This window comes from Myotis lucifugus, unplaced genomic scaffold (assembly GCF_000147115.1).
Source record: "Myotis lucifugus unplaced genomic scaffold, Myoluc2.0 scaffold_18, whole genome shotgun sequence".
NCBI lineage: Eukaryota > Metazoa > Chordata > Mammalia > Chiroptera > Vespertilionidae > Myotis > Myotis lucifugus.
The window spans coordinates 2865803-2893022 of NW_005871066.1; the positions used below are offsets into that span (position 1 = coordinate 2865803).

Here is a 27220-nt window from a genome sequence, read left to right on the forward strand (position 1 = left end):
GCTCGGGGCATCCTTCCTTGTTCCCAGACATCACAGACACACGTGGCCAGATTTCCCCACCTGGCTCTCTCTTGGGTACCTACAGACATGCGGAACTACTTTAGATTAAAGTCTATTTTAATGGAGAAAGAGGTGCATTTAATCCAGAGTGGGAAGAAGATGAAATTAGAGTTGTCCTGGGTGTACCTGACAGATATCTGGACAGCTGCAAGGCGGCCAAGCGGGCTCTTAGGAGAACACATTTGTCCTCAGGTTGGACCCAGGACACCTGGGTGGAAGTGAGCATAGGGAGCCTGCCCATCGCTGGCCCTGAGAAATTTGGGCTTTAACCACCGGCATGCTGCTGGTCACTGGCTCTGACACACGAGCCCATGGGAGAGCTGCCTCAGAATCACCTGAGTGGCTTATATACGTACAGGTTTCCATGCTCTGCTCAGAACCCAACTAGTCACGTCTCTGGGGCTGGGGAGCTAGAAATTTTAAAAAACTCCTTGGGTGATCTGCAGTGCAGCCAGGTTTGAGACTGTTCGGTCAACCTGCTTGAAATCTGTCAGGTAGTTACGGGGATGTGTGAGTTGCATGCTGTTGGCCTGAAGTATTTCTCCCAGCTGCCTACCGCAGCCCCAAAGTCCCTACCTTTGGTGATTAGTTCTTTGGGGTGTAGGCAGCACCATCTCCAGTGTTCCCTACTTACATGTAGACCTTCTCCCAAAGATTGCTGTGTTTAGGTGGGTTCTGGAAGTGACATCTTAGCAGGTGTATTATATTCTTGCTCCACCCTGAGTCATGAGGAAGGGCAGAAAGGATGGGGACAAGGATGGGGAGAGCTTTTGGAAGGATATGAAAGTGGGGGGCCGGTAGCAGAACTTAAGGACCCCAGGTCTCCTAGACAAGCAAGAGAACAGGACGATATTGATTTCTGCTGACCTGACTCTCAAGGCAAGGAGTCAGCCAAGATGTGTCTGCAGATTTTGAAAAATGTTGGCATCACTATCCCTGGAGCTGAATGCTAACGATGTAGAGGCGGGACCCAGGGGACCTGTCAGCCATCACTGCTGTTTCGTGTTTGTAACTGAGACCCCGCTCATGACCTTACTGTTTCCAGTCTGGCTCCCTTTTCTACACTCCTTCCAGAGTAATCGTTCCAAAAGGCTTTAGAAAAAGTTATAGAAACACTTTTCATTGTGACATAGAACACATTCATCAAATGCACAAAACATAAGTATATAGAGATTAACAAGAAATTAGAGAACACCCTTGAAACTGCCACCCAGAGCAAGGACTACAACCTGCATGCCCCCTGCCAAACCGCTCTCTTCCTCCGCACAGAGGACCCCGATCCTGGAGGCATAAAGAGGAATTTCATTGCTGTGATTTAGAATTTTATCACCTATGTGTGCATCCCCCAACACAACCGTTTAATTTGGGCTGATTTTGAAGTTATATAAATGAAGCCATATAGTATCTTTTGATATCTATCTTCTTTTACCGTATGTTGTTAAAGATATCTTGCATGTCGTGGCAAGTAGCTGTGTTGTTTTTTTTCATTTTTGTTGGTGTAAAGTAGTCCACTGTATGAAATATACCATAATCTGTTTATCTATTCTACAGTTGGTGGGCATTTGTTTTGCCTCTAGTTGGGGATCTTATAACCAATGCTGTTATGAATATTCTTTCACACATATACACACAATTGTACTCTTCTTCTGTAGTATGCACATTCAGGAACAGAATTTCAAGGTCAGGTGGTATACGTAGCCTTAATTTTACTAGTTAAAAGACCATAATCTTCCAGAATCGTGGTACTAATTATTTACCCACTATAACAGAATGAGAATTTCTGATGAGCTACATCCTCATAATCAATTGATATTGTTAACACTAATCATTTTTGGCAATCTAGTGGGTGCAAACTAGTATCTTATTGTGGTTTAATCTACCTTTCCCTGACTTTTAATGAGATTAAACACCTTTTCATATGTCTATTGGCCATTTGGATAACCTCTTTTCTGAACTAAAGTTTTGCCCACATTTCTATTTGTCTGCTATTGTGGTTTCTTATTGATTTGCTTGAATTTCTAGATATTCTAAATACTGAATCTTGGACAACTATATGAGCTGCAAATGTTTTCCATTCTATAGCGTAATTGCCAGCAGCTCTGTGGCTCCCCTGCGATGATCCTACAAGAGGAGAATGACTATTTCCTGCTGTGCTTCCTCAGCAGACACGGGCGTGTGGTCCCTCCACACTGTGGATGCGGAAGGAGGAGGCAAAGCCATTCTCTATGTGTGGACAGTTGCCTGACTCAAGTGAGGAAGGCAGTTTAAACCGCATGTTCGTTCCGTTTAAAAGGGTTGCCTTTTCCAGCCCTCATGACTAATCACAAGTTAAAGCCATTAAAAAGGTGGGGAAATAGGTGAAGATGTTGCTTGGTGAGATTAAATTATGCTTTCCACAAGCCCCGAAAGCAGAGAAGTTGTAACCATTCATCTTTAACTTAGTCCAGTAGAGTGGAAACACTTCTTTTCTACCGGGTGGCTGTGCCTGAGGCCACGTGTTAATGTAACGGAGATTTCTCCCTTATCTCGGTGTGGGAAGTAAGCCTCTTTATTTTACACCCTCTGACCCGGACCCCACTTGGTCCCCAAGGCTACAAATAGTGACATAGCAACCATGTCTCTCTGACATCATCGTGATGATAGATGATAGGAAGTTACATGTTCCAAAGGGCAAATGAGTCAGGGCCGAGTCATCCAGTCACTGAGGCCCCCGGGAAAGAATTCCAGGGAAAGAATTCCAGAAGCTCTCGCAGGATATGATGTAACTCACTGTAACTCATTTCAATCTCAGAACCCGTGTCTGTAAAGGACTCCAGCCTTATTCTGTTCTCATCTTGTTACCGGAAAGGGGGCTGGCCCTGCGCGGTCTGCCTGGGGCACCCGATAGTGTGTGGGCTCTTTCTTTCATGCGGGAAAGATTTCACAATGCGAGTCCAAGAGATTTTGAGAGCACATTTATTAAAGCGGGCCAGGGAAATAAGGACGGGCCTCGGGTAGAAGAAGCAACAGGAGAGCGTAGGCGGGACTGCGTAGCTCCCCGGAGAGTCAGAGGAAAGGGGGCCTTGGAGACAGGTTCAGGGGCTTTGCCGGGGATGAGCTGCTGCTGCCCATGGCTCCCTAGTTGCATGTCTTGTGGGGTCCCTTAGAGTTTAGGAGATGCACACCTGTGGGGGAAGGAGAGCGAAGGGAAAGGGGTGGGCATGCTCCCAGGAGGAGCGTGTGAGCTGGGTCTTAGGGTTTTAAAGTCTGGGGTTTTAAGGAGGTCGTAGGGGAGGATGGGTTTGGGCCTCTAGTGATTGGTTGGCACCAGGGCAGGGGGTCATTAGTCATTGCAGCTGGTTCTGGGGTCCCCCGCCTGGTTTTCCTGCTTTTCTGGGCCTGGAGCTGAAAAACACCTGGGGCCTAGATGCTGTCTCTAAGGAGGAAAGGTCATCACTAGTGATATGGAAGGTCAGGGGTCTAACCCACATGGCCAGGGACATGCTAGGGGAGGAAAGGCCACCTGGGGGCGGGGCCTGGCACCAGATTTATCCGTGGTTAGACACCCGGGGCTGTCCACCCTGGTGGCCTTCTGCATCTGCTGTACATTCCTTGGCCAGTTTGCTCAGCTGTCTGCCTCAGTTTCCCCATCCCACTTGCCAAGGAATCTCCCCAGTTTCTTACTATCCTGCCTCCGTCTGACAGATAAGACTACTGATGCCCAGAAACATTCGGTGATGGATGTGTGCGAAGTCGTAAGGACTGGCCATGACCAGGTTCTCGTCACGTTTAAATCATGCTTCGCCCAGCTCAGCAAATCCACGGACGTGAGGATTCCAGGGTCCACCCCGACATGAACAGGCTTCATTGGAACGGCAGCTTATTCCGCACCACCCGCACCATGGTCTGCCTGAGCTGCAGTCTTCAGGGGGGGATGGGAGAGGCAGCACGACAACCACAGCGTTACGTTCAGGGCCTCCAAAGAGCACAAAGCCCTGCCCACACCCTTTCACTTTCAGAACCGACTGGTGGAGGAGGTAGGCAGACCCGGGCTTGACGGAAATGAAAACTGTCAGGAAACCCCAGGCCTCCTGTTTCGCTCTGTTAATTGGCGCCCATGCAGGCAGCTAGTTTAGCAGCGATTCCGAGGGTCTTCTGGGGCTCATCCTGATGGAAAGTGAAACGTTGAAAAGTACTTCTCGGCCTCTCCAAGCTTCCCGGGCTGCTCACACTGAGGTCAGTGGAGAGGGAGGCGGCCTTCACGACTCTATATTAGATGAGTTATTCAGGCTCTCAGATTCAGAAAACAATTCTCAGGAAGATAGTGATGGAGGAATCTGATTTCCGCCTAAAGAGAGATTTTCCCTGAGGCCACATGGAACTGAGAAGAGAAATGTATGGAAAAAATGCCACTGTGACCTTAAACACGCCATCTCGGGGTGCACCCCATAATGAGGAATGGAGTGCTATTAACATATACCGCACATGTTAATGACTCCACCAGCAGAAGGAAAAAAAAAAGTAAAAAAGTTGAGCCCAGAGTCATTCTGGGAAGGAGGATTCTGCCAAGGAGATTTTAATGTCAAGAATGTATGAGAGGCTAAAAATAAGAGGCTCACGCGCATCCCAGAGCTGTGGGCGGGGATGTATATATAATCAAATTAAATTCTTCCTTTTCCACTTATGGAAAAATCCAATGGTAAAAATCGACTAGAAAACATTTAGTCATATTTTACTTGGATGATGCTTATAAATACCAATCTCCAGACTTGTCAAAATAAACCACCAGCGCTTCCTGGCCGAGGTGCTAGGTAGACAATAGCAGCCAGCGACATGCAGAAACGATGAAGAGCTTGCAGACACATTGCACCTGGAAAAGCCGCAGGAATCGGCCCAGGCTCCATGCACATGCCCGGGGGGTGACGGGGACCCAGGAGAGCTGGTGGGGCGCCTCCCTGCCGCCGCCCCGGGGTCTAGATGAATTCTGGCTTGGACACAGCCTGCATTTCGTGCCTCTCAACCCTCTCCCGACAGGTGGTTCTGGAATCCCGTGATCTCTGTTCCCTAGAGAAAGGATAAAGCAGAAAGGGAAAATAATTGGGCTTAATGGACAGGGGAGTGGGGACTTTAAGAGAGAATAGCTATGAAGAATGTATCAGGGATCAGGCACTGTGCTAAGCACGTTCCCTGTCATACCCCTGCTCTTCCTTCCCCACCAATCACAGCCCTCCTTCCCTCAGGTCAACACCAGAGCCCATGAGCAGACATCACTGGCCAAGAGGTAGGCACTGTTGTTAGCCCCATTTTACAGGTGAGCAAGCTGAGGTTTATGGACGTTACATAACTCGTCCAAGGTCACAGGTAGCTATGAATCCACAATGGTAGGATTTGAACCTCAGCCACTGGGATCCAACCCAGCCTTAAAGCATCCTGTTATTCTATTTCCTATGAATGTCCCCTCCTATCCCCTGTAGTTTGTGCAGGAAAACAGCTGAAAAACAGCAAAATGAACGGAGTTGTGGGAGCTCTGCTACTAGTCACTCCGCTAAGCTCAGCAATGCCACTTGACTGGGCAGGCCTCTGTGTGCTTATCTGTGAAGTGGTTGTCATGCTCCGTGTCCTTCCGTGTCAGGGGCGCTTCCTGTGGACATGCTTGGCACAAGGAAGGGTCGACTCTGTGTGACCCGGGGCAGGTTCACTATAGAGGGTTTGTGGTCTAAGACAAAGAGCACGGGCCATGGCCTGGGCCTGCGTTTCACTCTGTCCCACTAGTGAAGTGGCCGGGCACCCCTTACCGGAGGGGGGAGCAGACGGGGCTGCTGAAGGTGAAGTAGACCAGGGGGTTGATGGCGCTGTTCAAGGCCGGCAGGTTCTGGATGATCACAGACGCGTAGAAGCGCTGCTCGGTGTCGGGAAGGAGGCTGAAGTTGTCCAGCATGTCGAAGAGGAAGTATGGGCTCCAGCAGCAGATGAAGGCTGGGGAGGAGAGAGACGTCAGCAGCCCTCCAGGCTCCAGCCCAGGGACGGTCCTTAGCACCTGGGGTCTCTCAGAAACATGCAAAACCGTGTGTGCGTGAACCTTAATGTCATGTTCCCTTCAACACACACACACATATGTACACACACTCTCTCACACACACACGCACACACACTCTCTCACGCACATACATGCATGCACACACATGTACACTCTCACACACATACACTCTCACATGTACACACACACATGCACACACACACATACACACATACACACATGCATGCACACAAGTACACACGAACACACACATGCATGCATGCACACACGTACACACTCACACTCTCACACACATGCACACACACATACACACACTCTCACACACACACACACACTCCGCAGATATGCCTGGAGCTTCTCTTTCTGTAAAGAGCATCTGGTTGGACCGCTGTCGGGACTCCTTGCTGAAAGCCTGGGAACTCTGGGCATGGAGGGGTGAGACTGCCTTCCGGAGCACTTTGCCCATGTGCGTGCTGTTGTGTGTAAGGGGGTGGGTGTTGGTGTCTGGTTCTGGCTTCCCAGGGATGCCAACCCCGCTGCCTGGAGCAGGGCAGGCCCACCATGTCCCTTACATCCTTTGAGTACCCAGCTGGACCCTCACATAGCAGAGAACCCTGCTTATAATCAGCCCAGTGGAGAAACCTATCTTTTGACCTACCTACAGGGCAGGACAAACCTCCATTTCCTGAAGGTCTGCTCTTCCCATCCTGCAATGACCTTTGGAAGCCCCAGGGCACCTGGCTTCATCCCTAGCTCAGGATGTCTGACACACACGTGTCCCCTTTCTGTCTCAGAACCTCTCTGCACGCAGCGTCTGTCTCACATATGCGGGAGTCCCTTACATATGTATGTGTTAAATTTGGTTCTTGTCTCTTGCTAATCTTCTCATGTCTATTTGTCTAAGGGACCAGCCAGAAGAACCTTGAGGGTAGAGGAAAGTTTCTTCCTCCCCCACAAGGACACCAGGGGGAAAAATTACTTTGCAGGGGGTAGGAGAGCACGCCAAGACTTCCCGCTTGCCATGTTGCCTATGATAAGCTTATTAGAAATACAAATAGAGCGCTGAAGTAGAAATAATAGATATAACTTCCAGGCAAAGGAAGTGGAGGAGAAACTAATCAAATGTTGCTTAGCAGTCAAGTAAGATGAAGATTGACAACAGACATTGGCATTTGGAGTTTGTGGTGAGCTTGATAAGGGTGGTTTTCTGGAGAAATAGAAAAGAAAGCGAACAGAAGTATGCTCCGGGGAACAAGAGGTAAGGAGTGGAGAAGTGGTGCTGGCAGGAGCGTGGTGAAGTGGGGCTGTTCCTACAGAGGCCATCCAGGCAGCTATCATTGTATGTTTATGTGCCTGCGACCCAGTGGAGGGAAGTGTGTGGGGAGGAGGAGGTAATGGGAGACACACATTCCTGAGTGGGCAGGAAGGGGCAGGCTGCAGGCTCAAGAGGACGTGTTGGGCACGGCAGGAAGCAGTGCCAGTTTATCCACAGCAATGGAGAGAAGGCAGAGGCACATGATAGAGGTTCTTCCCCCCAGTGCATGCAAGGGCAGGGGAGGGAGGAAGTTTCATTCTGCTTGGTAGTATTTCTCAGGGAAATAGGAATCAAGGTCATTAGTAGAGAGGGCCTCAGGAAGAGGACGTTTTGAAGGTTTGAGGATCACAAAGAGCACAGACCAATCTGACACAGATTAGGTGCTCCAGAAATACCCCCTTTTTTCCTGAGGTGAGGTGGCTTTATGGGTCTTCAGAGTAGAGGACGAGGGAAAGAAGAGGGAAGAAGACAGGAGAGTGAGAGAGAAGATGGGCATCCGTTAGGGAGGAATTTATAGTGACCTTGAAATTAATCATCCAGAAGAAACCAACTGCCTCATCTGTCTTCCTCTTGCTCATCAACCTCAGCCCGGGGGCGAGTATGCATTCAAGAAAGCAACAGGGTCAGGTGAGTGCTGGTGAGCGTCCGCTTCAGCTAGTGGTCAGATTTTCTTCAAACTGTGCACCCCAGGGCCTCGGTGCACAGCTAGATTAATGAAGAGAGAGATCAGGAACCCGAGGTCCTCCTCTGGAGGAGCTACAGGTAGACTGATCAGTTTCACACATTCCTCGCCCAACCAGACAGAGGTGGGCGTGTCTGCAGACAATCTCCCGTGGACTCGCCACCACCGCGTCCCAGGTACCAGCTTGCTCTTGGAAAGTCCACGCAGAGCTGCAGCCCAAGCAGGGACGTTGCTTACCAAGAATGATGACCATGCTGTACTTGATGGCCTTGATTTTTGCCTTTGAGAAGAGCCCTCGGTTGTACCTGGTGCACAGCTTTCCGTCTGCAGATTCAAAGAGGGAGTGGTCAAATGAAGTGCTGTTCCTGCCAGTAGGAACATGGCCAGTTAGTCCCACCGCTGTCACCGGGCCACGATTATCCTGCTCTCCCATACCCAGGGGGACCTGTTGGACATTTTTAGAGTAGAGATGGCTCTGGGCTGGATGTTGGAAACGGCCAGTTTGCAGCTTACCATAAGATACAAATGTACTGGGACATTCAGGCTCTCTCAGGAGGCTTGGCTGGAGGCCTGGAGTCAGCTGAAGAAGCTGGAATGAGCAATGTGACCACAAGGGGCGATGCTGAGACACCCATCATCTGATCGCCTTGGCAATAATGGATACCCCAGGCAAACTCATTCATCTACCTCAGAAACTCCACTCTCGACAAAGGCTCAAACCAGGGATATTAAAAAACAAAAACAAAACAACCCTGAAGGGTATGAGAATCCACTGGAATGTCAGCTTGATGGAGACAGGAACTTCGTATTTTCCACTCCTATGTCCTCGGAACTTAGTGATTAGTATTTGTTGAACAAATTAATACAAACCTCTCTCTCTCGTTGAGCAGTGGTAAAATAAAGGCTGGTGATGGGCAGAATGCAGCACAATAGCTCTTAGCTGGCAAATTTGGGGATGGAGATGTTGGATATGAGGTCTCTGGATGTTGTGGAAGAGCTTTTACTGTGGGGCTCCTGTCAGCCCACATGCACCTTTGTGAGAATTGGGAAGGATGCCCTTCCTCTGGTCAGGGGTCCTCCCAGGGCACCTACGTCATACGGGGCAGGCCCCTGTCCTCACTACCTTGTTCAGATTTTAATTTAACATTTATTTTCATCTCCTTGGGAGCTGGCACGGTTACCTTTGCACTGTTGGTTCTGACCCCTCTCCAGTCCCATCCAGCCAAACCCAGCAAGCCTAGCACATCTGCTAAGGGTCAAGAACGGAACAAAAAAGGCTAAAAGGCAGAGTTCCCGGTCTCCAGGAGGTTTCAGTCCAGCCTGAAGGATCGCACACGCCCCACAGAGCTGGACAATGTTAGAGACCAGACCAGGTCTGGATGAGAAGACAGCCGCCCCCCATCAGGAACGACAGGAACAAGGGGCTTTATATGTGCGATGAGCTGAAATGCTAATTATAATGGATGTTTTATTTCTTGATGTGTACCCCGTGAGACCACTCTTAGGCCTTCAAGCCATTCGGTGCCTTTCACAGAACCAACCACATTTCAGTGGGATAAGCAGGCAAATACCTCACTAGCATTTACAGTGGTTTTCAATTGGGGCAACATCTGGACACATTTTTGGTTGTCACACAGGTGGGAGGTTACTCCTAGCACCTCGTGGGTCAGAGCCAGGGGTGCCGCTGAACACCCTTCAATGCACAGAACGCCTCCCCTCCCCACAGAGTTACCCAAACACTGTCGGCGCCAAGGCTGACAAACCCTGGTTGCTAAGGAGGCCTCTTGGGAAGATACAGGCTTCAGAGTCAGACCCTGGCTGTACCAATGACCAGCTGTGTAACCAGAGGCAAATTGCCTACTGCTCCCAGCCTCCATTTCCCAATTTTAAAAATGAGACGGGAAACACCAAATTCTCAGTTATGTTGAGGATTCAAGTAAAATAATGAAGTCAAGATGCCAAGCCTATGCTGAGCATGTCAATTTTAATAGTTTTTCAGGAGGACGGTGAGCTGCCTTTATGGAAGCGAGCAGAGGTATTACTGCATTTAGACAGTTTCTTATAGTGTTGTTACCTGTGTATAGGAAGTCTGTACACCCAAAAATTACCGGGGGGATTAGACCCACGGGAGGCAGGTCAAACAGCCAGCAGACCCAATTGCCTCCTTTCCAAGTATCCTGTTTGCTGGGGAGCAGCAGACTCCCAGGCAGACCGCGTTGGTTTTTCAGAAAAGTTCCCAGAATGACACTTGCGCTCTGAAATCTGCTTAAACTGGAAACGTGCCCTCATTTGCACAGAGCAGCTGGGCGGCAGTGTCAGCAGCTACCTGCCCTTCACTCTCCCAGGGAGACCAGGGAGAAGCACCTTTAGTCCGACTGCCCTGGGAAATGCAAAGCCTCTAGCACCTAAGGCCGGCTCTTCAAACACCACCAGGCTACAAAGCGCCGTAATTCTCCTTTATTGGGAGATAAAAGGATTAATTCTACCAGCCCTGGCCCTGAACGGGAGTGAAAAGCAGTTACACTCAGCTGTCACTGTGCATTAATAGCTGGGGAAGGCTCAAGGCAGCAGGCTCATCAGATTCTGCAAACCGCCGTAGGCTGTTTCAGCTCAAGCATGAGTCCCTGGGGTGGGGGTGGGGGTGGGGGCACGCTGGGAATTAGTCTCCAAGTGGCCAGTTCCTGCTCCTCACCTTCCCCACATGTCATGCCCCTTTTGGAACCACTGGAAATCCATTCCTGTGCGTTGAACACTGGAAGTGGGGAGGGGAGAGGAGAGGCCAGGGGCCCTTGTTCTCCTGGGATTTTAAAATGAGGCAGAATTTATTCGTGGCCGGGAGGGGGAGCTATCTGTGGACCTATAATGAGTGCAGGTGATTTGTTAACAAGGGATCTACCTAGTAATATTTTAGAATAAATATTTTTCATATGTTAGGAAGTTCATATACTTCAGGTTCATTTAAATAATTAAACATGTTAAGAAGGTATGTCTGATTTCTACAATTTTTAAAAGTTGAAATTTGTTTTTGATTTCTGACCACTGATGGCCTCTTTATCTACAAATATAACCCAATCTGCATGTTACATATTTTTAGTGCATTATGTCTCACCTGCTTAACTGTGAAACTATGGCCACTTCTGTTCTGAGGGTTTTTTCTTTTTCTTTTTTTGACCTTCTGGCAAACCAGAGGTCATGGTTAGCTAGGAGGAGGTATGACCTAGCTCACCTAACTCACAGCCTTTTCTGTTCCTCAGCTCCTTAGCTCAGGCAGACCAGGACCCCTGACAGGCCTGAAATCATTATGGCAGAAACAAATTAGCTTTCATCAGATTCTTTCCCCCGGGGCCCACAGCTAGACTACATTTCCCAGCCTCCCTTTCAGCAGGGTGTAGTCATGTGACGAACATGGGAAGAATCCTTGTACACTAGAACCAGGCCTGGATCATATAAACCACCTCAGTGCATGCCCTGTGGGTGTTCTGAGTGAAGTTTTACTGAAAGGGAGTTGGGGGAGGTTACAGTGGCCATCTCAGGCTCAGTCTGCTGGGAGCTAGTGTGTTGGGACAGGGGGAAAGCATGGGCCCTGTTCCACTGGCTTAGGGTCCAGGATTGTTCTGTGGATCAAAGGCAGCTTTCTCAGTCTGTGAACTCAGCTCAATAGAAATGTCTGCTCTGGTGTTTGGTGAATGGATGGTGTTTTCTTGGACAGTCCTCTCTTTTCACCCCAGTGTCCTCCTCCTGACCAGGCCCGAGAGACTGGGATCACTCCGAATTCTGGCTCAAAGGCTGCTTAGCAGGTCCCTCGGCTGGTATAGCTTGGCCAGGCTCGCAGTACCCTTTCTTCCTCCCCATTTCCAGGGAGGCCAGGTGGAGGAGGCAGGGTCTGCCTGGGACAGGGAAAGAAGGGGGGACTTTGAAGGGGGTCTGATCTGCCCGCTGGGCCCTGGCACAACAGTGCAGGCTTGCTGTATCCAGAGCCCAAGCTCCTATTAGCTAGAGGAAACCTCGGCGAGGCAAAGTTTGCCAAGAGTTGGGTACTTCAGATTAGAGGCTTACCTGAGCAGTTGGAAATCACCATCTCCTGGGCTTTGCTTTTAATCCAAATGGTTCGGATCACAATGGTGTAGATGACGCTGTGGAAAGGAGCAAAGGTAATAAATGGCTGCTGGGTGCCCACCAGAAGGACACAGGAGGGTGGCTTCCACTTCCTGAGTGTGCGGTATGGAGGGAGGGGTGCTCTGTATTTGCTGATTATAGACTCAGAGCCGATTGCAGCTGAAAGCCACCAGAAAGATCAGCTGGACGCAGCTACTTTTTGAAGTGAGGAGGCTAAGGCTGGTGGCCTTAAATTTCTCTAAGATCACCCCAGTGGTTAGAGGTATAGTTGAGATTAGAATTCAGACACAGGGCTTAGGGTGAGAAAGATTTAGATTTGTAATCGGCTCTGCTGCTTGCTGGTTGTATGACCTGGACGTTAGTCTTTACTATGGCCCCATGGTTCCTGCCTCCTGTGTTCAGGCCTCTGTGTGATCCTCTCCATTGGGTGTGACAGGACCTGTGACTTGCTTCTAATTGATGCATGGGATGAAGGTGATGGGATGCTCATGGTTACATGGGAGTGTAGCATCTGTCTTGCTACTATCTGCCTCCATTGGCTGACATTGAAGAATCATCCTGGGGCTGCAGAATCATGAGTCCTCCAACCCCAGGGAATTAGTTCTGCCAAGAACTTGTGAGAGGTGGGGAAAGATCCTTCTCTGATGGGCAGCCCAGCCCTGGCTGACACCTTGGTGGATGCCTTGCCTCAGCAGATGACCCAGATAAGCCATGAACAGACTCCTAACTCACAGGAACTATGAGATAATAAAGTGTGCTGTTTTAAGTCATCAGGTTCATGATCATTTGTTATCAAACAATAGATAACATAGCAATTAGAGTAATATAGCTTGAATGTATATGTCCCTCCAAAACTCAAATGTGGGCATTTTAATGCCTGATGTGATGGTGTCTGAAGGCGGGGTCTTTGGGAGATGCTTAGGTCATGAGGGTGGAGCCCTCATGAATGAGATTAGTGCCCTTCTAGAAAGAGACCCTCGCCATTCCACCACGTGCAGACAGAGAGAAGTCTGCAGCCTGGAAGAGGAACCTCACTGAGCTCCGCTGGTCCCCGACCTCAGACTCGCAGCCTCCAGGACTGTGAGAAGTGCATTTCTGTTGTATACAGTCTGTAGTATTTTGTTGAAGCCCAAACAAACAAAGACAGTGAGCCCCGGTTGAAACTGGAAAATGGAGTTAACGATACAAACCTCTTCGGAGATTTCTGGGATCAAATGTGACAACGTTTAAAGGGCCAGCCACAGTGCTGGAAAATTAGCCAAGGCTCAATAAATGTCATTTTCTGTCCTTCTCTCTTCCCCACTTTTCACATAATATCACAGCTCCTCTTATGCGATATAATATGTGCCTAACAAGAAATCAACATGTTAATGACTCAAAAGCAGCGGCAAAATTTCTATCCCATGTCCCTTTTGGTAAATATAACCATCAATAGCCTTCTTTCATGTCATTTGACATTTCCAATATATGAAGTATCTCCACTAAAAACTTGGGGGGAAGGCACTGCTTTATTTTAAAACCCCACCAGCTTCCCTCTTGAGAACCACTGGGTAAGAGAGAAATCGGAGCTCTAGTCTGCAGCAGCTGAGAAGGCACTAATTGCTTTTAATGATCTTTAGAATATAACTTAATTAATGACTTGTTAAAATGCTCTCCTTCTTAATGCTTCTGCTGTCTTGTTCAGCCAACCCCTCTGAGCGCTCTAAGAAAGCTAGCGGCCTTTTTGGAGCATCCCCCCTTCTCCTCAGATAGCTGCCCAGGGATTTTTCTGGAATTTGCATGTCTACATTAAAGAAACAAATGAGAACAAAAATTACTAGTGAGTCTATTCTTTACTCTAACTTGAACATTTGTTAGAGCAGGGAAACTTTTCCCCAAGGAACTGAAATCCAAGGAAAGCTTACAGCCACAGGAGGTGCTGTATATTATAATTGCAAGTCTGGTACTTAATTGATCACTAATTCAAATATTTATTAACAATTGAGCAATAATTCAAATATGTATTGACCACCAACCACATACACGGTGGGAATGAATAAAGGTCTTACGTGTTAGGGGTGTGGGCCTAAGTCACCCCCACCTCATCTTTGTTTTTTTTAAATATATTTTTATTGATTTCAGAGAAGAAGGGAGAGGGGGAGAGAAATAGAAACATCAGTGATGAGAGAGAATCATCTATCAGCTACCTCCTACACACTCCACACTGGGGAATGAGCCTGCAACCTGGGCCTGTGCCCTGACCAGGAATTGAACCGTGACCTGGTTCATAGGTTGATGCTCAACCACTGAGCCACACTAGCCGGGCCCCATCTCATGTTTAAAGGACCAGTGGGGCAAGTAGAAAGCCAGCACCAGCTTTACTGTTAGCCGGGAAAATGCCTAGTAAGGAGGGCACCCCTTTAATTTATTACCCAAATCAGGCCACTTCTCGGGGTGTAACAGTCACGCATCAGAGAGGTCTCAGAATGATCTGTCTCCTCTTTCTTCCTCATTTCTTTCCTTGAAGTCATCAGCAAGTTGTGTGGTTTGTCCCTGCAAAGTGTCCCCATTCCCTGCCCTGCCTCGCCATCCCCACTCTTCAGGACCCTTACCATCTCTGTTTATGTGTGTTGGTGGGTTTTCACTGTGATCAAATACACAGAACATAGCTTGTATCATTTTTACCATTTTTAGGTGTGCAGTTCAGTGGCATTAAGTACATTTACATTGCTGTGCAACCGTCACCACCGTCCATTTCCAGAACATTTTCGTCTTCTCAAAAGGCAGCTCTGTCTCCATTAACCACAGAAACATGGAAAGCTTCGTGAATTGATGTGCTATTCTTACCCAGAGGCCACACTATCTGCCCTGCATCATTCCAATCTTAGTGTGCTTGCTGCCGAGGTGAGCACCCCTTCTAGTCTCCTGCCGATGATTGCCTCCATCTTCTAAGATCTCCACTCTGCTACCATGTCGGATGCTCACCCCACCATGGGAGCTGGTGCTCCCGGGCAGAGAACCGTCCCCTGGCTCCAAAGCACTCCAGCACCCCCTCTTTCCTACAAGATGATACCCAGTGTCTTACGTGGAGCACCCGAAGCCTCCCCTCGTCTTCCTCAGCCTTCCTCACCTTGATCATTACCATCCTCCACATAAGCATAAGTGACACACACAGTCTATCATACAACAATAAATATTATATAATACATTGTGTATGAGTATGAAGGAGCAAAATGCTGTGAAGATATAACGTAGGTCAGTGATGGCGAACCTTTTGAGCTCGGAGTGTCAGCATTTTGAAAAACCCTAACTTAACTCTGGTGCCGTGACATATATAGAAATTTTTTGATATTTGAAACCATAGTAAAACAAAGATTTATATTTTTGATATTTATTTTATATATTTAAATGCCATTTAACAAAGAAAAATCAACCAAAAAAATGAGTTCGCATGTCACCTCTGACATGCGTGTCATAGGTTCGCCATCACTAACGTAGGGTGATATATGCGTATACAATAGGGGTCCTGACTTGCCCTGGGGGTCAGGGACACCTTCCCAGAGGAGGTGACCATTCAGCTAAGATCTGGAGAAAAAATGGTGTTTTAAATGCAGAGGGAGATGATCCCTCAAGCAGAGGGAACAGTATGTGCAAAGGCTCAGAGACAGGAGGGAGCATGGCACAATTGAAGAACAGTGTGCCCGCTCTGTGTGTGTGTGTGTGTGTGTGTGTGTGTGTGGCCTAAGATGAGGGGGGCCTTGTAAACAGGGTTAGAGGTCTTGAACATTATCATGAAACAATGGTTGCTTGACAGTTTTTTGAATATCAGACCTTTTATTAGTATGGATGTGTTGTTTCTATACAGATGCAGAGGTTGGTGTCTAAACTGAACAGTCCTGGAAAGGTATACCAGATGTTCCTAACAGCGCTGCCTCAGGAGTAGGACAAGGGGGATGTGGGGGGAACATTTTTCTCTTTCATTTCATACTCTATTGCATGCTTAGCAATTTTCCACACAAAATAATGGCTCTAACTGTCATAAGGAATAGGGACGTAAAAGGGGTAAGGATAGATAGGAAGCTATTGCGCTAGACAGAATGAAAGATTGTAATAACCCTGGGAGTGTATACCACCTCAATTGTCCTTGAATTTTATTCCAAGTCTTGGTGAAATGAATACACAGTGTGGCCTAAAGTTAGGGGGGTGAGAATATGCCAGCCTCCGCATGGGCTTCCCAGCCTGATCCCCATGCCCCATGCAAAACCAATGGATTTGTTTCATAGACCATGAATCAGTGCTCCATGACAAACGTGCTTTTACCCACTTACTCCTTCACAGTTGTCGGCCGTGGGTCTTTTCTGCCTCTACCCTGATCTTACAGAGATGAAAATGAAAGGAGAATGAGGTATCAATTAGGTGCAAGCAAATAACCACAGCCAATGCAAAGCACTGCAGCAGGGCTGACAACCTCCCCAGCGGCAGTTAGACAGGTATGACACGTGAATTTGAAAATAACAGAAGTTGTGTTGACCCAGAAAAACACTGTATTGCCTTTAATGTCACTCACTAGGATTTCAAGTCCTAGGAGCCTGATTGAACTAATGACAGAACAGCTACATCTTTATTCAGACACAGCTCTCTCATGAGCTTGCCACAGACAGTACGACTCCTCTCTTCCTCTCTCTTTCTCCCCTCCTTCTTTCCATCACAGATATTTATGGAGGATTGACCGTATGCCAGAAATGGATCTAGGCACTAAATAGCCAGAAATGTCGACGTTGGGTGTGTGTGTGTGTGTGTGTGTGTGTGTGTGTGTGCGCGCGCGCGCGCACAAGCAGGGGGTATGCTATTTCCAAGGACAACACAAAAACACCCAAGTTGGGTTGTAGGGAAGTTTGATGAGAAGCCCTGGTGGAAAGAAGCAGCTCAAATGAATGGGGGACACTTCAGACAGTGAAAGACCCACATGGCAGATCTGGCTAGACAGCACAGGGGGAGCCCCTGGTTCACGCAGGCATCCGCCCTGCTGAGCAAGGGTTTTGACTGATTTCATGAGCTGATTGGAAATCAATCAGGAGAGAAGCCAGGACCTGCGGCTGTCACTGAAATTGATCAGTCATTTGCCCATGACAGCCTGAGCCGCTTCCTCCCAAATACTTTCCTGGGGCTGGGGCTGGGACAGGCCTCTCTCCTCACCCACGTGCCCCTGCTAATGTTGCTATGACTTCCCTTTCATTGGTTGTCTGAATAACCTACATCTCTCCTTCAAGATTCCTCCCAAATTCAACTTGGTGGGGAGGAGCATAGTAAGTTGAAATTAACTGCAGAGGCTAATGTATCAATTGAACAGAATGACGGGACAATCTGTCATCTCAGCCAGGCTACTGGGCTGGCTTGTGGGGATCACTCTGCCCAGTTTGACCTCTGATGGGGAGCAAGCCATTTCGTTCCTTTTAGCCCTAAGTCTGTTTTTGTACCAAATTCAGCTTTAGTTATTTTTTTCTGAGACTAAATGTGAGCAAAGAGGAAGAACAAGTGATTCCCATAATATCAGAAAACACTTGGAAAATACCTAACCACTTCATGATCAAAGAAATGCATTGAAACAATGAGATAGCTTTTCTTTAAACTCTATGACTGGCAATCTAGATATATATATATATATATATATATATATATATATATATATATATATATGGCTAATATGCTAAGTGTCCGACCATCTGGGTAATGATGTCATGTAGCAATGCCTGGCTTCCTCTCCCTAGCGACGACTAGCCTCCTTGCAGTTTCTTCAGCCCAGGAACATGACTTGCTTCATAGCCAGGTGCAAACATTTCACACTTTAACCAAATGATTATGAAGCGTTTTCTCGTGCCTCATCTCATTTGATCCTCACAGAGTCCTGGAATAGGTAGACAGGAGACTTGGTAGAATCCTATTTTCTTTTTATTAGCTGGAAAATGGAGATTTAGAAAGCTTAGAAACTTGACCCAACTGAAAAGAAGAAATGGTGGACCTTGAAAATGACTTCAGGTTTTCTCACTGCACAGAATATAGTCAAACACTGCTGCAGTTAAATATTTTACCCTCTGTTCTCCCTGCATGATCTACAATAATAATCTGCTTCGTGTTGGTATTTACTGCTGTGTTGCTGACAATTACCTGAAAGAGAAGTTGGGGTGCTTCACTGGGCTGGAAAAAGTTTAGCTACATCAGAAAGCAGGTCTAATTAAGCAAGTTTATTCTAGATCTATAAAAGGCTAAGTTGACTCATGCATGTGCAATACATATAGGCTCTCGCTGGTGCCAAATGCATGCCTGTGTTTCCATCAGTCATTGTTGATTGTGAATTTGGTTGACACTTATAGAGAGAGGGCGAATAGCAATATAAAAATATTTCTTCTAATTAATTTCCTTCTACTGTGCACGAATCCATGCACCGGGACACTAGTGATTTAATAAAAAAAATGGTACCGCTTCCCATTGGGTCGGGGGGAGAAAAACCAGAGTTCTTATTTGCTGTTGGCAGGAACCCTTTTTCCCAGAGGACAGTTGATAACTATGCATCAGTCTTAAAGTGAGCATCATCTTTGATCTAGCAATTCCACAAGAAGGACTTTGGAGGTACTGATCAGAGACTCAAGTGATTTTTTTTAAGGACAAGGATTTTTATCATAGCACTAGAGGCCCGGTGCATGAACTTGTGCATGGATGAGGTCTGGCTGGCCCGCCCTGATCCCGGCCGATCAGGTGGGTTGGCCGGCCGCAGTGTGCGTCATAGCACCAGTTGTTCTGGTCGTTCTGGTCGTTTCATAGCAACCAGTTGTTCTGGTTGTTCCGGTCATTCCAGTCACTTGGCTTTTATATATATATATATATAGATTATTTATGCTACCAAAGGCTGATTTCCTTTGCCAAGGACAAAGTATGTGAAACCCCATGGCAGGCTTGGGGACACTCAAAGGGTGCAGGATCGCAGGATCGGCATGCCCTGTATCCACACTGAACACCCAGATAGCTCCCTGCAACCCCACCCAAGCACTCACCCTTCCAGAGGTGGCCCTGTCACATGACCAGGTGGGACCTGTCCTGTCCAGGTGGCTGTGGTCTTCTTTGCTGAAAGACCATCTCTGGCCCACCATTGGCCACAGGACAAAGGGTGGTTTCTAAGGCACTTCCCTGTCGAGCCTCACCCCAACCAGAAAGAGCTTACTGCCAACTTCTCTCCCACTGGCTCTGCCTGCCTGTCCTTTCCTGTTGCCACACTCACTCTGACCTCCGGTCACCAGGGAGCCAACTGCCCCTCTGCTTTCCCCTTCTCCTGTCTGAGTTCTTCTATCCTTCAATGTGGGTTCCGGGAAATGCTCCCTGTCATTACCTGACCTCCTGTGCACACACTCGACTTATGTTTGTGTTATTGTTGTTTTTGCTCAGTTTTGTTTCAACTATCTTTTCAGTGATAAGATCTCTGGAACTGGTACTATGTCTTATACTTGAAAGGCTGGACAAAGAGCAAGGTGTGAAATCAGACCTGGGTTCAAATCCTGTGTGATGTTGGGTAAGTTACTTAACCTCTCTGAGCTTGAGTGTCATCATTTATTAAATGGGGACAGCAGTAGTTCTTTCATAGAGTTGAAGCATGAGTAATGGGGTAACTGTTAGCCACTTAGCCCAGTGCCTGTCTCATAGCACACACTCAGCAAATGTTAGTGCCCTGCCCCTTGCTCTACTTCAGCGGTTCTCAACCTGTGGGTCACGACCGCTTTGGCGGTCGAATGACCCTTTCACAGGGGTTGCCTAAGACCACCCTGCATATCAGATATTTACATTGCGATTCATAACAGTAGCAACATTACAGTTATGCAGTAGCAACGAAAATAATTTTATGGTTGGGTCACAACATGAGGAACTGTATTTAAAGGGCCAGAAGGTTGAGAACCACTGCGTCTACTTGGAGGAGTTGGGCTTAGCACAAGCTTTCGATAAAAGCGTGTGGCCCGGTCACTTTCCCTAAGAACATGAGGAACAGTGAGTGGGCTGTAGGGGAGGAGAGAGGCAATTGACAAACCAGGAAAGCTCCCTCGGGGTCTGGCCTGTGGGCCTCTCACCTGATGATGGCCAGAGGGATGAAGTACACCAGGAAGGCCACGATGGTCATGTACGGGGTCCAGTAGGAGTCATCGGGCCACAGGGCCCAGCACTGCACCTCGCCGTTGGAGAGCTTCCTTTTCCCGAATATGATGAGGGTGGGGATGGCGAACAGGAAGGAGAGGCCCCAGGCAGTGGCGATGAGCACCTTGGCTTGCTTTTCTGCTCAGAGAAAACAGAGGAAGGGCTGGGCCTCATTAATTTCATAGTGAGGAAATAAATGGCTCTACATATTTAAAAGAACACTATGATATTCATCGCTGCCTTTCCTGTAATTTAGGATGCTGTTCAGAATACTGCACAGTATCTCCCAGAACTCATCATATTTGCTCTGAGCTAAACAGTGGGGTTTTTTAACCCGGTGAATATGGGGAGACATGTAACTGACCATGCTTCCCTCTTGACTATAGACCCCAGGCCCTCCACCTCCAGCAGGTGTCCTGAGACACCCCCACATACTTCCTGATACGTACTTTCCCTTCTCTCCTATTTCTTCAACTTAAAATACACTGGTGGAGGTGTCTTTTTATAGACCACATTCACTCCTTCCTGGAGCCCGCTGGGCATAAGCAAATGGATGAATAAGTGTATCACACCTTTGTATACATGTATCATAGACTGTCTCTCCCATTTCCTGTCATCCTATTCCCTGCTTTCTTCTCTACCATAATCCCCAGGGCATGGCAGTGCTCAAAAGCTTGGTGTTGGACACACACACACACACACACATACACACACACACCTTAGATAAAGCCTATGAAACAGGTAAATTAAATTACTTTGAATTGCACACAATAAATTGATATGTTTCAGGTTAAAATGACCTTTTTGCATGTGGCCACTCTGGCTTGTCCAGCTCTCATTCCCAGAAGTGAGGACTAGGTGGTGGGCGTCCTTGCAGGCAACTGTATATTATTCGGGGATCTCCCTTTTTCTTGCATTCTCTCCTCTGCCTCTCTCAACAATATCTAGCATTGCTTTGACTTTTTCTTTATGTTGATCTTATCATACTGCATGGGTTTCTCTGCATGCTGTTGTATCACTGAACATTTTTATGTCAATGCACATTACTGCCCGTGGCTCTACCACATCCTCATTGAGAGAGACAGGGTATGTCACAGGCAGCTGAGCTAGACCCACACCATCTGAGTTCAAATCCAGCCCCTGCACCTACTAGCTGCATGACCATGGGCAAGTTACTTTTACTTTCTGAATTGTAATTGCCTAGACTGGAAGATGCAGATGATACTAGAGCCTACCTCACAGAGCTGTTGTGAGGATTAGAGTCATGGGTGTCACATAGCATGCAATCAATGCACCTAAGCTACTAAAACTTCTACAGGACAGCTAGCCATTCCTCCACTGAGGGACGCCAAGGGTAGCACTGAATTCCTGCTATTCTAAGCAATGCTACAAGACACAGCACATGTATACATGCACCCAGAGAAGATGCCAAGAAGTAGAATTTCTATGTCGAGGGCTACAGTTCATTAGATATGGTTAAGTTGCCAAAGTATCTGCTCCAATAGTATGTATTCAGTAGTATCTGATGACATTAATTCTATTTAGTCTAAAGTTCTGCCTGCTCTATTAATTTTGCTACCCTGGGTGTAAATTTTGCAGAATGGTATTTTAAAGACATTATCTATTTTCCACAAGTTGGGCTTTTGTCACATTTTTAATGACATTTGACCATACCTTGTAGTCAAGATTTTATAGCAGGCCTACAAAATAGCAGTTGGTTGAGGCAGCTCACCTCCTTGCAGGAACTTCATGGGGTAGACGATGGCATGGTATCTGTCTATGCTGAGGGACACCAGGACATAGCTGGAGGCGTAGAGCAGCACAACCTGGAGGCAGAAATGAGAGGAGCTGTGTGACATCACAGAGGTGAGGGAAGGTGCCCAGTGGAAAGAGCAGTGCTTTGTGCTGTTTGGAAACCGGGGCACTGAACCCTGGGGAGGTGGGGTTGGGTTAGGGAGGGGAAGGCTGACTCCCAGTCTAGGACGCAGATTGCTGTTCTTGATGCCGGAACTGGCATTGCTAGTGGTGACAGTTGAGATGGTCCCAGCTCTCTCTGGCTCACTCACTCGCTTGGTTTCCTGGAGACTCCGAATTTCAGAATCAGTCTCTCTTCGGACATTTTCAGGGTACATTTATTGGTGCTTGACTTTTAAAGCTAAATCTAATTTTCTCTGTCACCATGGACATTCCAGAATAATTAGAAACAAAACGTCCACTTGCCTTTTATCTGCGCGAGTTGTTGAGAGATGATGAAAGAAGGGTTTGGGTTGAAACAGGCTGGTTTAAGTCATTTGTCATCCTGGGAGCAGACACTCAGAGCTCCCCTTCCTATACTTCCCCAGTAGAACTCCTCCCTACAGTAGGTCCTTGGGTCTCCCCTCCTCCTCCCCACCCTCTCTTTTATTAACCTTGTCCAGTCCTGTAATTACCCTGTGTGCAGTGCTATTTGCATACTTTGCGAGAAGGAAATTGGGATATGAGACCTTAGTATCCCTCATGTGAAGAGCACACTCAAACTGTAATGACAGGAAATAGCTCTGAAAGGATGAGCAAGGAGAAAAATCCTCAGCTAACTCTGAGCCTCTTTCTACTCGGAATGTAGCATCCCTCTGCTCTAGAACCTTCAGGTCAAATCCAGAGCACGTAGAGGAGGAATGCAAAGACTGGAGTTGAAGGGTGACTGAATTTTTCTAAAATGAAAAGGAAATAACATGACTTTGGCAATGACCTTTGTCTGAATTTGTGCCTTTTTGTTTTTTCCCTGGCTCAGACAAATCCCAAGCAACTACATTGCTGCACTTTATTATCTTTATTTTTGTAACACGACCACAAGACAGCTCAGCACTAATATTTCGAAAGGTGTCACCGGGTGGGGGTTCTGAGGACTGATCAGAGATTGAGGGCTCCATGAGGAATTTAAGGGTAAATTCTCCTCTTGCTAAAAAGGTGATATAGGGACAGGAAGAAAAATGATGGCCAACTTTAACCAAAACATCAGACAATCGATTCCCTAGAGAAAGTTGGGATTTCTATGTGTGGTCCATGAATTCATAATTGTTCGGGCTGTTGAGGGGGTGACCCCAGAAAGGGAATGGGAAAGAGAGCTCCCCGGGGCAAAACCCTGGGAGGTGGAATGGTGCACGGTGAAAAGGTCATAAGAATCTGCGCCATCGGAGACTGTGCTGAGTGAGGTGGCTGACACCAGCTCCGAATCAGAGCGGGAAGAAAGGTCACGGAAGAAAGGTCACGGTGAAGAGCGCCCCGAGAAACAGGCAACGTTAATAAAAGCCATCTATTTGGAGACACAGTCAAAGAGAGTATCTAATTTCAGGGCTCTTGGAACATCTAGGCAGGGGTAAAAAAATATTAAAGGTTACCTTAAAAAATGCATCTCAGATGGTCATGCTTTTCTTCACAAAGATAAATGGAAAAGAGTATAAAAACATGTTCACAGTTTTGAAAGAAAAAGTATGATCCAAGGACTTTATAAATATATATATATATATATATATATATATATATATATATATATATATATATATAAAATATAACAGCACTTCTCCTTCCTGAAAAATCTTCCTTGAGGAAATATTTCTGCCGATTGGGAATTGTTTCAAAATGAAGAACTCAAGAAGAGGGAAGGGGATTGAATAATAATAGCTAAGGTAAGCAATGAGTCAGAAAAACACAAAATGTTTACAAACAACTATGAGTATAGTTATGACGTATTTCAGAAAAAAATGTGGGAAGTTGAGAAGAGAGGGTAGAAGGAAAGAAGTCATGTTACATTTCCATTTAGGCATTCAGGCGTCTCTTTTGCTTTTTACTTTGATATTAAATTTAAAATTAAAGATAAGCTATCATAGAGTGAAATAAAAATGGAGAAAATGATCTTATTAGTTTCCTATGGCTACTGGAACAAATTACCACAAACTTTGTGGCTTAAACCAGCATGAATGTATTTTTTCATTTTTGGAGACCAGAGGCCCGAAATCAGTTATAGAGGCTCAACATCAAGGTGTTCCAGGACCCCCCTTGCATTGGAGGTGCTGAGGAGCATCAGGACCTCCTCTCTAGCTGCAGGTGGCCGCCAGCATCCTCGGACCACACCCATCCCACCTCCAAGTCCGTGGTTACCATGCCTCCTCTGTCTCTGAGTCAACTCTCCCCTTATAAGGATACAGATGATTGTAGCAGACCCACCAGGATAATGCAGAGTCATCTCCCCACTTCAAGATCCTTAGTTTAATCACATCTGCAAAGTTTTCTATGGTTTCTTTTTCTTTTTCTTTTCTTTTTTTGCCGCATAAGGTAAACATGCATAGGCTTTGGAGATTAGGAACTGGGTATTTTTTGAGGGCCACTTTTAGCCTACCATAATTAGTAACCAAATAGGAAAGAATACACAAGCAAATAGGAAGAAAGTTTGAGACGGAAACATTAAATGAGGTGCCTGAAATAACACCAAACACGACTTGTCACGACCAGTAGAAATGGCTTGAGCCCCTTCACTGAAACAAACAAGGACTGGTTACAAAACTCTCCCGAATCCAACTGTGTCCTGTTTAGAAGAGAAACCTCTAAAACCAAATGGTTATCAAAGTTTACAAATGTAATGATAGATAGGAATGTCAAGCAACTATAAATGAGAAGGAGGCATTCATTACAATACTACAATTCGACAAATTAAATTTAAGGCAAATAGCAGTTCATGTGACAAAGGGGTTATTTCTATTAGTAAAAGATACAAAACATCATGGCAAGAAAATATGAATAAACTTATTAATAACATAACACTAAATATAAACTACTAAAATGCTCAGAGCTTTACAGAGGAACAAATACCATTATACATAGATAGGAAAAAACAAAATTTAAGAATGATACACATTATTGTAAAATATCAGGGTAATATTTCAAAAATTGGTCATAAATGAAACTATGAAAAAAAAACCTTCAATAGATTCCAAAAAGTGGCAGTTGTGCCAATTTACAAGCAATAAAAGCTGACATTAGTATTATGTTTTTTAATACCACTTGGAAATGTAAACGCCCTTATAATTAACTCGAGTCAAGAAGGAAATTGAAGTACAATTATAGTCAATTCATAAATGTCAACAATGAAAATTCTACACATCAACAACATATGGGATACCATTTGGAGAACAGACGGCAGTTTGAGGACATATGTTTGAATTCTCACTACCCCACCCCTCAATTCTGACAAAAATGACCTAGGAAATACGAAACCAAATAAAATCTTGTGGAGACGTGAGACTTCAATAGAGGAAATTTGGAGAAATTTTATTTTTAAAGATGCCAGACCAGATTCGTTTAAGGAGGATTCCTAGATGGACTTAAAAAAATATTTAGTGTACTTTATTTCTATAGAACAATTTTAGATTTACAGAAAAAATTGAGAAGGTGGTATAGGTTGACTGTGGGATATGTTTCTGGCCTCTATTCTGTTCCATTGACCTACTTGTTGATTCTTTCACCAATTCCATGCTGCCTTAATTACTGTAGCTTTATTTTAAGTCTTGAAATCAGATTGCTCTTCTAAACTTGTTCTTCTTCAGTATTGTGTTGGCTATTCTGTGCCTCGTGCCTGTCCATATAAACTTTAGTTTGTCTGTATCTATAAAATACCGTGGCGGGATTTTGATTGGGAATGCATTGAATTTGTACATTACATTGGGCAGAATTGACATCTGAACAATAGTGAGTTTTCCTATCTATGAACATGGAATATCTATCCACTTATTTAGATATTCTTTGATTTCTCTCATTAGAGTTTTGTGGTTTTAAAATATTTATCATGCATGTATTTTGTTAAATTTACACCTTAGTATTTCATAGTTCAGTGCTACATAAATGCTATTGTGGTTTTAATTTTAAATTCAAAATTTTTATTGCTGATATATGAAAAAACACACAATTGCCTTTATGTATTAACTTTGTATTCTGTAACCTTACTATTTCCATTTAATAGTCCTATAGGGTTTTCCTCCTATTCTTTTGGATTGATTATATAAACAGTCTTGTTTGTGAACAAAGTTATTTTTATTCCAATCTGTTTCCTTTTATTTGCTTTCCTTGTCCCATTGAATTAGTTGGCACTTTCAGTGCAATGCTGAGTAGGAATGGCAAGAGGGAGCATCCTTGCCTTGTTCTTGGTCTTAAGAGGAAAGTTTCTGGTTTCTCACCATTAAGTATGAGGTTATTTTATAAGTATTTTTGTAGATATTCTTTATCAAGTTGAGGAAGTCTCCAACTATGCAGTTTTCTGAGAGTTTTAAAAAAATCATAAATGTGGGTTGAATTTTGTCAAGTACTGTTCTGTTTCTATTGATAGGATCATATACATTTTCTTTACCTTTTTGATGTATGGATTACATTAATTTTTTTTGCACATTTTGTAATTGTCCCACAGTTCTTGGATATTTCATTCCATTTTTTAAAAAATACACATCACCCTGACCAGTTTGGCTCAGTGGATAGAGCGTCAGCCTGCGGACTGAAGGGTCCCAGGTTCGATTCCAGTCAAAGGCATGTACCTTGGTTGCGGGTACATCCCCAGTAGGGGGTGTGCAGGAAGCAGCTGATCGATGTTTCTCTCTCATCGATGTTTCTAACTCTCTGTAAAAAATCAATAAAATATATTTAAAAATACACATCTTTTAGAGTTGTTTTAAGTTCACAGCCAAACTGAGTGGCAGGTACGGATACTTCCCATAAACTCACAGCCCCCACTTGGCACAGCCTCCCTCTTTCTCAAAATCCCTCATAGGAGTGTCGCAATCAATGGCTGGATGCCTGGAACCGGTGTGTCTTCCAGTCATCGCAGAGAGTCTCTGTGTGAATGTCGGGCATAGTT

At 45.9% G+C, this 27220-nt stretch overlaps 1 protein-coding gene across 2 annotated transcripts in view; it reads right to left on the reverse strand.

The window, feature by feature from the left end:
- Positions 1–4977: 4977 nt before the first annotated feature.
- The window catches only part of NPSR1 (neuropeptide S receptor 1), a 63438-nt gene continuing 41195 nt past the window's right edge, over positions 4978–27220 (reverse strand). Inside the window, exons 4-9 of one of the 2 annotated variants that reach the window (XM_006085337.3) lie at positions 22076–22169; positions 20280–20481; positions 12130–12206; positions 8311–8397; positions 5835–6015; positions 4978–5103 (exon numbers count right to left, since the gene is read on the reverse strand). In XM_006085337.3, coding sequence (XP_006085399.1) covers positions 5013–5103; positions 5835–6015; positions 8311–8397; positions 12130–12206; positions 20280–20481; positions 22076–22169 — 732 coding nt within the window. In that variant the 3' untranslated portion in view covers positions 4978–5012. The remainder of the gene's footprint in view (positions 5104–5834; positions 6016–8310; positions 8398–12129; positions 12207–20279; positions 20482–22075; positions 22170–27220) is intronic. The other variant, XM_023751023.1, reaches the window with a different exon arrangement.